This window comes from Temnothorax nylanderi, unplaced genomic scaffold (assembly GCF_030848795.1).
Source record: "Temnothorax nylanderi isolate EJ_2023f unplaced genomic scaffold, tnyl_v1.0 TNYL_tig0284_pilon, whole genome shotgun sequence".
Lineage (NCBI taxonomy): Eukaryota > Metazoa > Arthropoda > Insecta > Hymenoptera > Formicidae > Temnothorax > Temnothorax nylanderi.
In genome coordinates, this window is record NW_027249346.1 from 144,062 (window position 1) to 160,109 (window position 16,048).

Below are 16,048 nucleotides of genomic sequence, written 5' to 3' on the forward strand. Positions count from 1 at the left end.
TATAATTAACGGAATTTTAAAAACGAAATCCCGAGTGAAATCTTAAACTTGAAAATAGATAAAAACTGAAAAATTACTTTTATTTTCTTCATAAACGTATATCGAGCTTTGTTAAAAAAAAAGAGTGACACTGCTTATATCTTGTCAGCGGATACTATTCTTTTTATTTTTACATTCTTTTTCTCTCCTTTCTCTAAGAGCAATATGTTTCTTTTCAATTGTTTTATTTTTGCAATATGCTAATTTGATTTGTGTGTACATATTGTGCTGAACATCGAATATACGTACGTATAATAAATTTGAAAAAGTTAATATATAATTTAATTATAATAAATTTGGAAATTTGAAAGATAAATTTTTAGATCATGGATATAGTCGTAATATAGTTAAAATAGACAAAAATCCTCTCCACGGATAAAAATTCATTTAAGTTATAATTTTTTAAATTATTCTTACTGACAAATGTTAATTTTCGAAGGTTTACTCAAATCTTTCTTTTTATTATAATAAATTACACATACGTTTTAGCATATCAAATTAAATATCACGTTAGATCGACCGAAATATAAGATTTTTCTAGAGAAGTGACGCCAAAGCGCTGTAATTAATGAAATAATCGGGACGAACGACGAATTTGCAATGCAGAAATCTATATTACCGAACGAGCGTCTCGAGAAACTTGCCGATGCGGGCAATGCGTGGCGCGTCGGTCGTCGGTTAAACGCACGCGAATCGCGATAAAAACGCACATTCACGTGTATGCTCCGAGTGTCACTCTCAGCTGCTGCCGCGCTCAGCTGCGCCCAGCTGCGTCCGACCGCCGGCGATGATTAACGGTGTCGCAAAAAGCGTTGCGAAGCGTCGATTCGCGTTAGTTGCTTCAACATAAGCGCGGTCGACGGTCGACATGGATCGCGTCGCGGTGGAGCCGACGATAAGTCGTGCCTGCTTACTTCTCGTCACCGTGATACTTTTCTTCGCGAATGCCGGCCGTTGTTTACGCGAGGAGGAAAGGGGTGTGACAACCGGTGACGGTTCGCCGGTGCCGGTGGTGCTCTGGCACGGAATGGGTAGGTGATCTCCGACCGCCCGCGTTCAATACTCCACTTCCTCACTTTCTAAACCTAAACGCTCACTTTCCGCGCTTTCCTGCACGTTTTTTTTCCCCCCTCCACAGGATTACATTTTGCCGTAATCTCCGCTGCGGTAATTACCAGCAACAAACTAGCTGCAATATCTTTTGCGCCCAATCATCAAATTAAACCTGATCTCACTTCGTGAATAAAGAACGTTTCTTTCTGTATAATTGCCTTAAAACGAGCTCGTTATGGAGACTAGATACACTTATCACGCACTTATCGGTATTTATGCGTGTACAAATGTTGTGATATCTTTATCGTTTAAAAATAAAGTAAATTATGGAGATAGAAGTTTCCTTATAATTAGCAAGTGGAATAATATCAGTTAGTTTGCATAATATACGTTTAAAGTCATAACAAAGTCATAACGAAGATTCTAAATTTTGCCTTCACAGAGATCCACTGTTGTTTATTTCTAGTATCTCGAATAATTCAAGACGTCCTAAATTCACAGTCTCTGGATTTTTTTATTTCTTTGGGAAATAAAAATACCATTAATAAATATCACTCACTCAATTCTATTCAAATGTAGAATTTGTTTTTTTCTTTTGACTTGGAGTATTCTGATATTTTCAGTTTTTCATTGTTTAGCCTTTCCTTTCGTTTTATTACAGAGATAAAAGCAGAGATAAATATCTTTTGCAGGTGATAGTTGCTGCTTCTCTTTCAGCCTTGGAAAAATACAACGGATCCTTGAAGCCGAAATCCCTGGGGTTTATGTCCATTCCATACGTATTGGGAACAACGAGATAGAGGTTGGACATGATTTTATCAATAATTTCGAAAACATATATTTGGAAAAATGTTCCATATAAGTATGAAATTTATCTTACATCTTTATCTCCTGTCCTTTGCCCCAAGTGTTCTTGAATTTATATTTGATTCGTTTATTTTAATTTCTTTTATCTGTATATATAAACCTTTTTATGAAAGTCTATGCAACTGTCTGATATAATCATATATTATTTTTGCGCTTACAATTTTGCGCTATTATTCTATTTTGTTTTAATGCAGAATCAAGACGTAACATCTTTTCTTGTAGGATGTTGAGAACAGCTACTTCGGAAATATTAATGATCAAATAAAGCACGTGTGCGAGCAACTGTCGCAAGACACAAATCTCCAAAATGGATACAATGCCATTGGCTTCTCACAAGGGGGTCAATTCCTGTAAATTGTTTTGTTTATTAATTCTTTAATCCCTTGCGGTATCCATGTAAAATTTCAATCAGTCCTTGGTGTGTAACGTCGTTCTGTATTTTAGGAGAGCAGTAGCTCAGAGATGCCCCAATCCTCCAATGTTGAATTTGATATCTTTAGGCGGTCAGCATCAAGGTGTTTTCGGCATACCAAAGTGCTCAGATACATCTCGATTGTGCAATTACATGCGTCGCATGCTTCACCTCGGCGCATATTTATGGTACTGGTCACGCTTACGTGACCTTCGAAGTTATTTAGCGTCATTTAACGGAAACCGCTCTCTAGTGTTTTAATCTTTTCCTTAGGTACGTTCAAAACTCGTTGATACAAGCTTCTTTCTGGCACGATCCCTTGCAGGAGGATGAATATCAAAGGAAAAATCTTTTCCTTGCCGAGATCAATAATGAAAATGTTAACAACACGGTAAGTGTAATCATGTATTAGAATTTCAAATTTGATATAAATCATGAATATGTTCTACATCACTTGTTATGTGTAAGTGAGGCACATCTTGCGTCATGATTTAAATGACTGTGACGTATCTTACATAATGTTTATCGCGCGATACAGAACTTTAACGATATTATCATAAAATTATAAGACAGGGACAGTAAAATAGAAATTACATTATACAAATATTAATCAATATTTTTGTTATTTATATTGATTATGTCGCAACAGGAATATAAGAATAATCTTCAAAAGCTTCGAGCTTTAGTTCTCGTTAAATTCGAGAACGATACAATGGTCGAACCAGTGGAGACAGAATGGTTTGGATTCTACAAGCCTGGCCAGGCCAAGGAGGTGCAGAAGTTGCAGCAAAGTGAGCTGTACCAACAGGTACACACTCGCGCGATTGATTTAAAAACATAGTCGCTCAATGCATATATTATTGATTCGTCATTCGTAGGACTGGCTCGGATTACGCGCAATGGAAACCGCCGGCAAGGTTTATTATCTTTCACTACCTGGTGAGCACTTGCAATTTACGGCTGACTGGTTCATCGAGAATATAATTAAAAAGTATTTAATATAATTGAACAAATCTATTTATAAAAATTTAAGAATACCATGACTTAGATGACGTAGACGTGTGGTATGCACGTATATAGTGTAAAAAGAGGAATTTTAATAAAAAAAATTATTCACTACATTTTAATCCTTCTATTTTAATTCCCTCTTCTTCTAATCTCCCATTTCTTTCTTTCTATCTCTGTCGAACACAGGTGATTTAATTTTGCTGATTAAATATCTTTTCATTACTGCTAATTAGTAATTTTTTCGTGTCAGATAATCATAATTTTATATATATGTTGAAAATTCACAAAGATATTGGAATATGAGCTGTGCTAGCAAATTAAACTTAATGAATAATTTCATCCTGATATTTTCTTTCATGTAACGCCAACAACAGCGAGCGAAAAATACAAAGAGAAGGATATACGGTGATTTTTTTCAGGGCATATATATACATATGTATATATAAGGGAAAGTAATTTATGCTGCAACCAATAAGAGAGTGATTCTTCATGAAACGATCAAAAAGTAGGTACTGTACCATTTTTTCGAGTTATTGTTCTCGAGAAAAATGTTCTATTCCGTCAAAAAAGACGAGAATTATTTTTCAAAATTAAGTTTGAGAATTTTAAATTTGTGCATATGCGACCTGATCCATTAATGATTTACGAGGGGAGAACCCCAACTCGTAAATTAAAAAAATTATGAAACTGACATATTAAAACTAAAACAATAGGCCAACTTCCAGGAGTTGATTTTATTTTTCAGGGTAAATTTGAGCAGTAAAAAATAGTTCATAACAGTTACATATCGGGACATCCTCTATTGCCAAAATTTTATAACTTTTCAAATTTCTCTGTTGGGGATCTTCCCTTATTAACAGATTTAATTAATGCATTTATACATGGAGGGATAAAAGCCATAGTGGTGTAAGTCAAATTTTTTAAGATATTGATTCGTGTGCATAGATGCAATCTATACAATATATAATTGCATCTATGCACACGAGTCAATATTTAAAAAAATTTGACTCGTGTGCATAGATAGTTACACCACTATATGGCTTTTACCCCTCCACATATAGTACATACACATATATAGTATTGTATATTATACATACATGCGTATGTAACATATATTGTATATACATAAAATATATGTCATAATTTGTTTCGACATTCCTTCTAATTTGCTCATCACTCGGGACCTGCCGCCGTTATTTCACGCTGGTAACTCTCTTCCTCGCGACGCGCGGAATAATAACGCGCGCTGCGGAACTGCGCGCGCGGAGGGCCGATCGAAGAGAGCCGCAAAAGAGAATGCAACGTAATTCGTACTGTTCATTGTCGCATGACGCGATTGTATATAGAACGGGGTGAGGCGGGGGTGGTTGGCGGGGCGGAGCGAGGGGACGACAGGAGAGAGAAGTAGAGAACCGCGGCTCCGAGAGGCAGGCAGGCAGGAGAGGGTGCGCCGCACCCTCCCCCGCTCCAGACTCCTCTGCCTCTCCCTCGCCCCCACCCCCCCACCTCTTTTCGCCCCCGCGTTGCACAACAAAGCCGCGGGATGAGAAAACATTAATCTAGGCATGTTTTGCAATCTCGCCGCTCGCGGTGTAGCTACATATAATGGAACGCTGTTATTGCTACGCTGTTATGGCGTGCGCACAATGTTCGTTTCGTGCCTCTTCCCTCCCCTCCTCCCCCGTCGTCGTCGTCGTTGTCGTCGTGGTCGCCACCACCGCCCGCGCCGCCCCGCCGCCGTCGTCGTCGTCGTCGTCGTCGTCGTCGTACAGATTGGAGGCGTGCACGTGTGTTCGCCAGCGACCAAGATTAATATTTCGAAGGTAACGAAATGACGACGCGAAGATTCGTCGTCGAGGACAACATTGCGGCGCAGGGGCAGGACACAGGTGTTCCGCGCCGCGGGGGGTGGCTGCTATCGGAGTATCGATACCTTCCGCCCCGCGTACATACGTCGTACTTTCGGCATATTAGCCCTTTGACGGTAGACGCTGAGTATTTACGTACGTTCAACAGTAAAGACGTCCGCAATAAAAACAGAAACGAAATTTTAAGCGAATAATCAATTAAACAACGTCGTTATTTTATGTCGATTAACTTAAAAATAATTGGGCAGTGTGCGTTCGCATGTATGATAACATGTAAAATATATAATTATATTATTATAATATAGGTACATATTATATATTTACTAAAGTAATTAATATCTTTAATAATTGTCATTATTACAAAAATGTGCCCTCGTATCTCTCGCCTTTTGCTTTACTATGTTTTTTATTCGCGTTTCTTGATTAAATAAATAAAACGTCTTTGCGATACGTCCGGACCACCGCCGCGCCACCCTCTTCTTTTCGCTCGTTCCATCCCTCATTAAATGCGAACGATGAAGCGACCAAGAACACCGCGAGGATTATTACCGAGAGGCCGGCACATCCCTTCGGCGCCCAATCGTGGATGTCCTTAGAAGGGCCGCCTCTCGTTGCGATTTCACCCCCCGGCGAGGTGCGCGGCGCCGATGAAGGAGAGGGAGAGATGCAATAAATAGCGGACAGGCCGCGATGCGCCGGTCGCATCCTTCGGATGATAAACAGATGTAGATCGGCTCGCTAAAGAGCCTTGGAATTTGCGACAGAATTAAGTAAGATGAAAGCAATTAAACTCATTTGGTTTATTTATATCACTTTAAATTTCAATTACTTAAATTGACTTGAAAGAAAACATTGAAATTGTCACACGATCACGTGATTTAAATAAAGAAGACGCTATTGAATAAGAGAATGAAAGAAAATCCATTGAATCACATAAGGAATCAAGGGTAAATTTGATGTGAATTTAATGACGATGATGATTTTCACATTAAATTTAAATATTTTGAAGATAATCTTATTATAAAGAAGGATAGATATCACAGCAGAAGTTGCGACATAGAAATTGAATATTTTTTTTATTTTAAGGGTTTATGATAGAAGTATAAGAAAACTAATTAATATGTGCTAATAATGATTAATATCTTTTGCAAAATTGTAAAGCAATTCCCCATCAGATTTTACGAGACGGCCAATATCGAAATCCGAATACCGTTCAGTCGTCAGGATAGCCTCGCTACTTCTCTCTCTCTCTCTCTCTCTCTCTCTCTCTCTCTCTCTCTCGGCTTTCCCCTTTTCTAAAATTGCGAAGTTAAAGCGGCGTCTTTGTGAACTCGTTCGTGGTTCGTCGGATGTCTCGACGACGTGTCGCCCTTTTCTCCCTCAACGGAAGTTTTATCGAGGAAAACTTGACAAGTTATTAACAGGAGCCTCTTTTCTGATATCTCTCGTTTCCGCGAATTAACATCCCTAAGGCCCTTTCTCGATACAGCGACACTGACAAGGATAACAGAAAAAAAAACCGTAGAAATGTATGTGTTTATAATATTGTATAGTTTCGCAAGATAAATTTTCGTTTACTCGCGAAGAATCTTTTACGTGGAAAATTTATTATTATACAAACCTATGTTCTTTCATAGAAAAATTTTGTAAAACGAGTCGTGATAATTGTTATTTTATTACTTATATTTTCACATTCTGATTAATAATAATTTTTGAAAAATGGATACATTGTGAAATATAAAAAGAAATAAAAAATTAAAAGGCAATTTTTAGGTATTTTTAGGTATAGCCGAGTTAAGAATTAACGAAATATTTTTCGTTATCACACAGAAAAAAGTGTCAAATACGCAAGAATATAGATATGATCTTCTTATAAGAATTTCAACTTTTTATTTTAACTTTTTTTTCTTGGTTGAACTATATGAAACTTTGTTTAACTATATAAATGACTGCATTCAAGCACGTTTTCTTCATTTAACGTGATATAATCTTATTTCAAGATTTTATGTATACATTCTTGCGTATATACAAGTATATCAATATTGATTTGACTGCACTTCTTTTTTTTCTGTGCAGGTCGCGGCTTTGGCAGATTTAATCAAAAAACGGCTTCGTCGGAACCATTTAAATTACCAATCCCGTTATCGCCCCCCGCGCCAATTGATGCCTCAACACTTTCATCGACGGCGAATCAGCTTTGAATCAGTCAGAAAACACATTGAGACGCACCGTAGAGGGCTAAGTTTAATTACGAGTCCGAGTTGCGAGTGGTGGTGCAGCGATGTTGTCGCGTCAATGACTTCGAGTGAATTCATCAGCGAGCGACGCGAATACACCCCCTGAAAGGGAGCACAAATTTTTGTCCGATGAATTAGGACGCGGTGCCCGCGCACACCGCCGCGCGCCGCTCCTTTGACTCGAACGTGACAATATGAATATTAAACTATTGTTACGCGTATGCAGGGCGCAACCACCCTCGTCCACCCTTGGGTCCGTGACTCTTGGCCGCGAGGATTACTCTGTTTCGCCCTGTCTCTTGTCTGTTTCCCTCCTCCGGTCTAATTTCAGGGAACCTTGATAAACTCTCTCGAGCTCTCTCTCTCTCTCTTTCGCATTTTACTCAACCACAAGAGAAAATGTATTATTCGAACAATGGTGCCGTCAAATTCTCTTTAGAAATCGACAGTCATATAATTCATGTGTCATATAATCATTTTGCTTATATATATTTTGAAAAGGGTATATTGTAAGATTTATATTCAATATTAATAAATTATTTCCTGAAATTTCGTCTAATAAAGCAGTAAATTTTATTGAATTTTCTGTAAGTAATGTTTACAAAGCGTAAAGAAGTTGCGTTTGCGTCATCACTGTTATCCTTTTGAGAGAAACAAAAAAGGAAAGAGAGACAGACAAAGGGAAAGAATTATTTTTTAAATATTAATAAAATATTTAGAAATTCCGAGTTTACAAATTTTAGTTTTAAAATTTACATCAGGAACTCCTCGGTGTTCTCGAGTTTTAAAAATCTGTGAAACCAAAATATGACTGGATCTCTTAATTATTGAATATATTCCAGAATTCGTTAATTCTTAAAGAAGAAAACAATTATAAACTGAGTAAAGATCTTAAAGACTAAAATTTTTTAAATTTAGGTAAGCAATTCTATTATTGTATTATATGCGCACTTTTATTGTTACATTTTTTGTTACATTAATACTATTATGTTATTATTTAACACTGTGCACCTTGTCCTCCTCTCTCTCTCTCTCTCTCCTCTTACAGGATTTTGTTCAAAGTATAACAAATGGTAGTTCTCTTTTCCTCTTTGACTCCTTTCTTCTTATGACAAAAATTATTTTGTGGAATTTTCTCTTTTTCGCGATGTTAGATCTCTATTTTCTACAGGCAACCCTTTCCTTTCACGCGGCGCGTTATATTCGCATCGCTTTACTCTCGCCGTCATCGGTAAATTTTCTCTTTGTAGATTTTTGTCGGCGTACCTTCAGCCGGGCGTGCTGCGCGAAAGAGACGCGATACACGTACGCCTGTATGTATTCGGCGAAATTACATTAACGAGATACATCTAGACGAGCGCGGTCTGCGATTTCGCTAACATCTCCCGCGAACCTCGCAAATTAAGTAACGTGCGTTTAAAGAGCGAACCATTCGGCCGTACATATATTATTCCTATAAAAAGAGGTGAATAAATATGAAATTACATAACGTCTATATTTCAGACTTTTAAGATCTTATAATGTTAATGGAAATTCTTTAATTGTTGATTATTAGAATTATTTTTAATAATTCAAAATTCTCTTAAAAGTTTTAAAAAAATGCGTGAAGAATGTATTAGAAATGTTTTAAATTTTTAAATTTCAAGAATTTTTTAATTTATTAAAAAATTTACTAAATTTTTATGTCGTGAAGTAATATATCGATGTTGACTTTCTTTAAAACCGTAGTTAAAAATTTTTTCAGGTCAACTCTCCCTGAGCCAAGAATTATTTGAAAAATATAAAAAATGCTCTTCAGTATTTAAATTTCATACATTCTTGTATTTTCTGATTCTTAAATTTTTAAAACTTTTGAATCACTGCATCGTTAAATCTTTAGATTCTTGAATTTTTATATATTTGGATCCTTTTTAAGATTTTTTATTTGATGATCTTTATACTTTCTGAGATAATATATCTTTTTTTTAAACTCATATCTTTCTTCATAAATACTTTCTAATTTTTTATATGTAGATTTTTTAATGAGAGATTAGATCGATTTTCTACTTTAACTGTTGCTTATTTAATTTGTAATTAATTAATCGTAATAAATAAATAATAAATCGATAAGTTTAATAAATTATGGTTTAGATTATCACAAAACCAGTTGATGCGTAATTACAGCTTGTTATTAAATAAGCAGGCGCAATTTATGGTGTCCGGTTGTATTGAGCAATTTAGAGCAAAAATAAAAAAACAAAGCCCACCACACTCATTATCTTTAGGATGGATTAGCTGAGATATTATGTACCGCGTATACCCCGTCTACCGACGTAATCAATGAATGGACCAGGCGGACAATCCCTCTGTGACAAAAGCCCGACATTTTTCGGCTTTTCAGTCTCATTACCGTAATAATGCAAATGAAAAGGAATTTCGCGAGTTTGTTCGGCGTCTGCTTTTCTTGCTTTATGCGACCAACATCTCCATTTTTCGTCCACCATTCTACCAGAGGACTTAATGCCGAAGAGATAGAACGTTGATTAGTTATCTGTCCATATGCTTAATTAATTAACGTACCTATTCATTATATCACAGAAAAAGCGTACTCGAGGTATTAACTCGTATGAGTATTTATGTAAGGAGAAATTACGTGTGATGGTTGCGTTGTAGAATGTGATAATAAGTAGTCTAAAATTATATAAAAAATTAGATATATATAATTAATCTAACTTTATTATAATTACCCGAATTATACATTAGTATACATAAACTACTACAATTGTTTATATTATTATGTACATACTTAATTATATGAAATGCTTGCTAATTATACAAGATACTTTCAAACTGATGAAACAATTGAAAAGAGAATGATTTTTTATTAAAAAATCACTCGAAAATGTAAAATAATTTTTTTATACGTGGCTTTATTTCCGAGTATCCGAAATATATAAGTAAAGGACGTGTTAATACTTAACTTCTTGTAGTATAACTTTCTTCGTAAATATATAGCAATGCACCTGTAATATGTAATTATATACATTTTTTAAATGCAATTAATGTGTCTTTTAACATTATTGAATTTATTTAATTAGTCTACATAAAAGTATTAGGATTATGAATATTAAAGGTTAAAAATATCAAGCTAAGACAATCAAAAAGTATATATTTTATATCAGAATATATCCAATGTAATGTAAAATATTTTATATTAATTTTTCAATGATCTTACTTTAACATTTTAGTGAAAGGAATAGATTTATGTAAAAAGAAACATAAGGTTTCGCTTGAAGAAAAAGTAAATTGGTATACAGAGTGTTGCATGTGCACATACAAAAAAAAGTGGAATATAAGTACATAGTAGAAAGTTATACTTTGGTACATTCATTAGCACTTTCCGATGTCGCAACTTCTATTAATTACAAGACAAACATTCCTTGTTTGATTTGTGTAATCCTAAATAGAATTATAAATTACAAATTGTAAATTATTTGTAAATAATAAACTATGATTAATTGTGATTAATTGTAAAATTAATTTCACAATTTTTTTGTTTTAAGATTAACATTGCTTAGATAAGAAATGATGTTAAAATTAGTATACAGACGCGTAATTATTTGTATTAATCTGCCTTTTTAATAAATTTTATTATCCAATTATCTAATGTATATTTGCCAGTTACATAATACAAACAATAAGAGAATAAAAAAAAAACAAGAGGTGTACTCCTTTAATAATTAAAACTTTAAATTTGACAATGATATTTAATCAAAATTATATTTATACAGCAATTTAATAAAATTAAGTACCGTATAGACGCGCTATTAAATAATCGAATTAATGATTCAACTTTCAAATGTGGCGAGGCAATCGATCAGGCGGAAAATCAATATTTTACATGCGATGGCCTTTTAGATTTTATCATGGCGACGATGTTTTGCGCTCAAATAGATAAATCATTCCATCCGATACGAGACACATCCGAAATAGAAAGCGACGAATGAATGAATCGCGATTGCGAGTAATCGCGATCGTAATCGGGAGATGTCGATGCGACGCGATGTATTGTCTCTCCGTAGAAAGTTTTTATTTCAATGCGATAACGAGGAAACTTCGCGAACGCTAAGTATCGTGCATTCTTAGTCGCTGGACTTTATTTCGATCCCTTCGTTCAAATATTAATAAGAAACGGGGTAGAAACTGGGTCAAGATTGATTAAAGATTTTCTTCGCGTTATTACATTCGGAGAGTAAGAAAAAAGCAGACCTAGCTTTCTAATAACCGTTTATTATTAGGAGCTGCACGAGAAGATAAAAAAGCATGCAAAAGATACTTTTTTAACGTAATACATTCGTGCTACAGTATATGCCACGCGAACATTATTAAGGAAAGAAACAATCGAGAGAATGCATAACCGCGACTTTAGATATTGTAACTGTTTAAAAAAAACCTTCCTTCTGTAGCAAAAGAACGGAAAAAATTGAAAAATATGGAAAAAATATAGAATTCGAGATAGAAAAGAGAGAAAGAGAAAATATATCGACCAACGTCCATGACGAAACAAGATCATGGATATACAAACGTATCCATGAGATAATAAGTTACACATGCAATAATATTAAAAATATTAATCTAAGAAAGAGAATTGACAAAAATAATTCTTTACCACTATATAATTGCACTCGCATGCAGAGCGCGAGGAAGAAAAAAGATAAACGGAGAAGAGAGGGAGAAGAAAGAGAGAGAATCTCGACAGATACTCGATGGTGACCTGACGGAGATCTCGACGTACCTACAATATTCGCGACGGTAACATGCGCGGGTGACCATTGACAAGAATGATTCTCCATCGAAAGCCGCGCGCGGCGGGAATAAGGAGGGCTGCGGGTGAAGAAAGGGAGACGGAAGAAAAAGGAAGGAGGAAAAAAAAGAAATTCGCGCGCACGCGGAGGGAAAGAGCCGGCGAGCGCGAACGGTGGTGTTTCTCAGACAGAGACACATAGCCCCGAGCTATGTAATTCATTACTAAAGCAATCTCACCCTGGCACCCTCTCTAGCCTGCACCCTGCCGGCAGCCCTGCCTCCGCCCCTGACCCATCAGAGTCGCCCGAGAGAGCCCGCACGTTATAATATAAAAAAAGAAGATGGGCGGCGTCGGCGGTGGTGGTGGCGAGAGGGTGGGTTGTACGGGAGTACGGGAGGACGAGGGGCGAGGTGGCGCGTAGGGGGGCCAACAGCGAACACGGGGGGGAAGAGGGTGCAGGAGGGTAGGAGCGCCCGATTAGAATAGCGCCCCCTGACAACAAAACAAAATGAAACACAAAGCAGTGTTTTCATAATTAAAAAGATTGCGCGCGCTTCTTTCTTCCTACCGTTTCTATTCATGCCTCTTTTCATTTTTCCTTTCTCTCTCTCTCTCTCTATCTCTCTCACACTCTATTTTCCCCTCTCTGTCTCTCGGTCCCGGTTCTGCTCTCCGACTTCTCCGTCCCTCGCGCGCCTTCTCATTCTCTCCTCTCGGACGGAGACGGTATACGCCAGACGGAGAGGCAGAATTCAATAACCGTATTAATACGCGTCGTCTTTGGAAACGGGCAGATGTATTAAAGCGTTTTAATCAACTCTCGCGTGGGCGCGAGGTCGGATCTGAGATCGCGAATGACTTTCCGGATCTAGGCGTCTGGTTGAAGTCAAACGTATTTTTGACCGAGCAAGCTTTGCTTTCGTTTCGATCGCAGATCCACGGATGTTCGCAGCTCGCAAAGCTCGATGGAGAAGTACTGCGCGCTATACGATTATACGTTGGAGTGCGAAGAATAGAGCCCAAGGAGAACAGAAATGTCAAAATGATTTCAATTTGACGTCATATTGACATTTCTGTTCTCCTTGGGAGAGAACTAATCAGTTATCCAGTCAGAGTACGCGGCCGAGACCATAACGCCTAATCAAATAGACGGATAATGAAATATGCACATTAAAAAATTTATTATACATTACAATCACTAGCGGATTCTGACGTCGATAATGGGAGGATTTCGGCAAAATTATTTGGTTTTATATTTTTCTTATTGTTAGTATCATGCTTAGTTTTTACTTCGGAATCAACGACAAAAATGTAGTGAAACTTCTAGGCCTGATTTAACATTTAATGCATTTTTTCTTAGATTTTTTAAATAGATCCAGCAAAACGGATTTCATTTATTTGAAAGGGGGGTAACTCTACCCTCTCCACCCAGGATCCGCCAGTGCGTACAATAGACCGAGTCATCTAATTTTATTTTTTTACATAATATTTTTTTACATAATCTAATGAAATTTAATTAAACTTTATTATTTATTTTATCACCGGACCAATAAATTGTAAACAAAAATCGAGTGACAGATATTACAATGCGTTACGGTGTAGTGCGATTAATTGACAATTAACAGAGACTGACGGTAAAATAGGGTGATGGATAATCGAAGTTCTATCGCATGTCGAAGCGCGATAATTAGAACGTACGTCCCTGTCCTGCATCGAATCGAATTTTTCCCATACACCTGTCTGCTTGCTAATTGAAAGGAAAAATAAAACGAGGACGAAAATAAAGACAAAGTCCGTAATGCGTTTGCAGTCAATGCCAAGTATCAAAGGGATACGAGCTCGGGGGGAAACGTAAATGACGTATCCCGGGAGACGGGCGCCACAATGTCATCAAATATATGAGATTGCGTCAATCAAATGATTGCATATTTATCCGCTCTTTCGCGAACATTCGACGAACCGAGGCAAGCCCGTCGCTAATTTACAGAAAACTTAACGGGTGTCCTCGTTGTCGAGGTTGTGCTTATTTAATATATACGCAATGTAACATGGAAGCAAAAGAAATTTATGATTTTAATGTAATTGAGACATTAAAATCTTTTCCTTCCAAGAAAAATATTGGTAAATAATTATTAATCAGATCTCTGTTATTAAAAAAATAGAGAGATTAGTAATATCTACATACATATATGTATATACGTACACACGGAAAAAAGTAGCTAAATCGTAAAATATGGATAACATTTTTTGCAGCAAGAGCTATAATTTAGCAACAGTAGCAAAACCTTTCGTTCTCGCTGCAAAAATATAGCCCTTGCTGCAAAAAAATGTTAGTTATCCATATAAATATATATTTTACAATTATAAGATTTAGCAATGGTAGCTAATCTTTTTTTCCGTGTAATATATATAAATATTATCTCATTTTGATTAGTAGAATTATAGAGTTTGGAATTAAAAAGTAAAGAGTTTAGCAAAATGTTTTAACTACGTAGGGGAGACCGGGACGAAATTGTCACTATTTTTTCGATTTTTAACAAAACAAATAATTTTAGTAAAATGTGGTATACCGTTGTAAAGAGTGAACCCTTTGCTACAAAATTTATACGGACATTTTTGGTCTACGTCGCTTTGTTCAACTGGTATAGAGTGAAAACGACAAAGGTGCAAAAATTGAAATGTCAAAATTGCCGGGGCGGAGTCGTCACTCCATTCTCGGACTGAATTTTAAATGAAAATTTATAATTCCGATCATGAAAAATGATAGGATACATTTGATTAATTATTTTTTAATAGAACAATCGAAACATTAATTAAAAACACGATGGCGGAAAATAATTACAAGAAAAGCGCACACATCTTATATGTCCTACGCTCGCACGAAATGCACTGTTTCTCGTCAGCTCTATTCTGTCATCTCTGAGCACACGCAGCACATATTATCCAAGTCCTCGCCGGAATCCGACCACTGCTGCTTCTTTGACTTTGATTTTCGCCGGAAGCCTCCATGATATGGCTTGGTCACGACTTCGCCCCGGACACAAGTTTCAAGTTTGGTCGCTCATAAAATATTAGAAATCAATGAAAATAAAAAAACTTCACTGGATTCGTGTTCAGCATGCATTACTCTTTAGAATCACTTACTTTGAGATTCGGAGACACAATAATATTTAAGATATTACAAATTTTCGACGCGCAAAAAATTTTACTTTCGACCTCCGAAAACATGTTTGCCTCGATAAGAATCACAACATGGCACATAATCTCACTAAACTCCGTTGGTCACATGGGCACCATAAGCCGCGTTTACAGTATTAATGGCGAGTTCACACAACATACAGATTTCGAGATAATTGCAATTTGCAATGACGACTCCGCCCCGGTGACGACTTCGCCCCGGTCTCCCCTACATTCTACATGTGTGTTCTATATATCGAGAAAGTCGCTTAGAAATGCACATATGGGAAATTACACAAATTAAAGAAAATTATATAATATTATATTTGCCTCTCAAATTACTTTTCCAATGATAAGCGATTGAAAGTTAAGACGGTAGCCGGGTTTTAACAAATTAAGCCTTCAAAGTAAAGAAACAAATTTGCACAATTAATTTTTTGATTAATTCCAAGCAAAATTTCAATTTTCTTTAATTCTGGAGGAAAGAAAAGACAATTTAAATTCGTAAGAGAAACGTTCGCCGAAAGAAAATCAACCCCGAATTAGAATCCGTATAGAAAGCACGGCGACTTTTGACACCCGATGTATGTGTGTATGCACT

The 16,048-nt window shown here is 36.4% G+C and overlaps 1 protein-coding gene across 1 annotated transcript; it reads left to right on the top strand.

Moving 5' to 3' along the window:
* The first annotated feature begins 735 nt into the window (after positions 1 to 735).
* Ppt1 (Palmitoyl-protein thioesterase 1) lies at positions 736 to 3,492 on the top strand. Its single transcript, XM_071719205.1, has 7 exons — positions 736 to 1,070; positions 1,785 to 1,894; positions 2,182 to 2,309; positions 2,404 to 2,559; positions 2,645 to 2,762; positions 3,021 to 3,179; positions 3,250 to 3,492. Exons 1-7 carry the CDS (start codon positions 908 to 910, stop codon positions 3,373 to 3,375), a joined length of 960 nt encoding a protein of 319 aa, XP_071575306.1. The 5' UTR covers positions 736 to 907; the 3' UTR covers positions 3,376 to 3,492.
* The last annotated feature ends 12,556 nt before the right edge of the window (positions 3,493 to 16,048 follow it).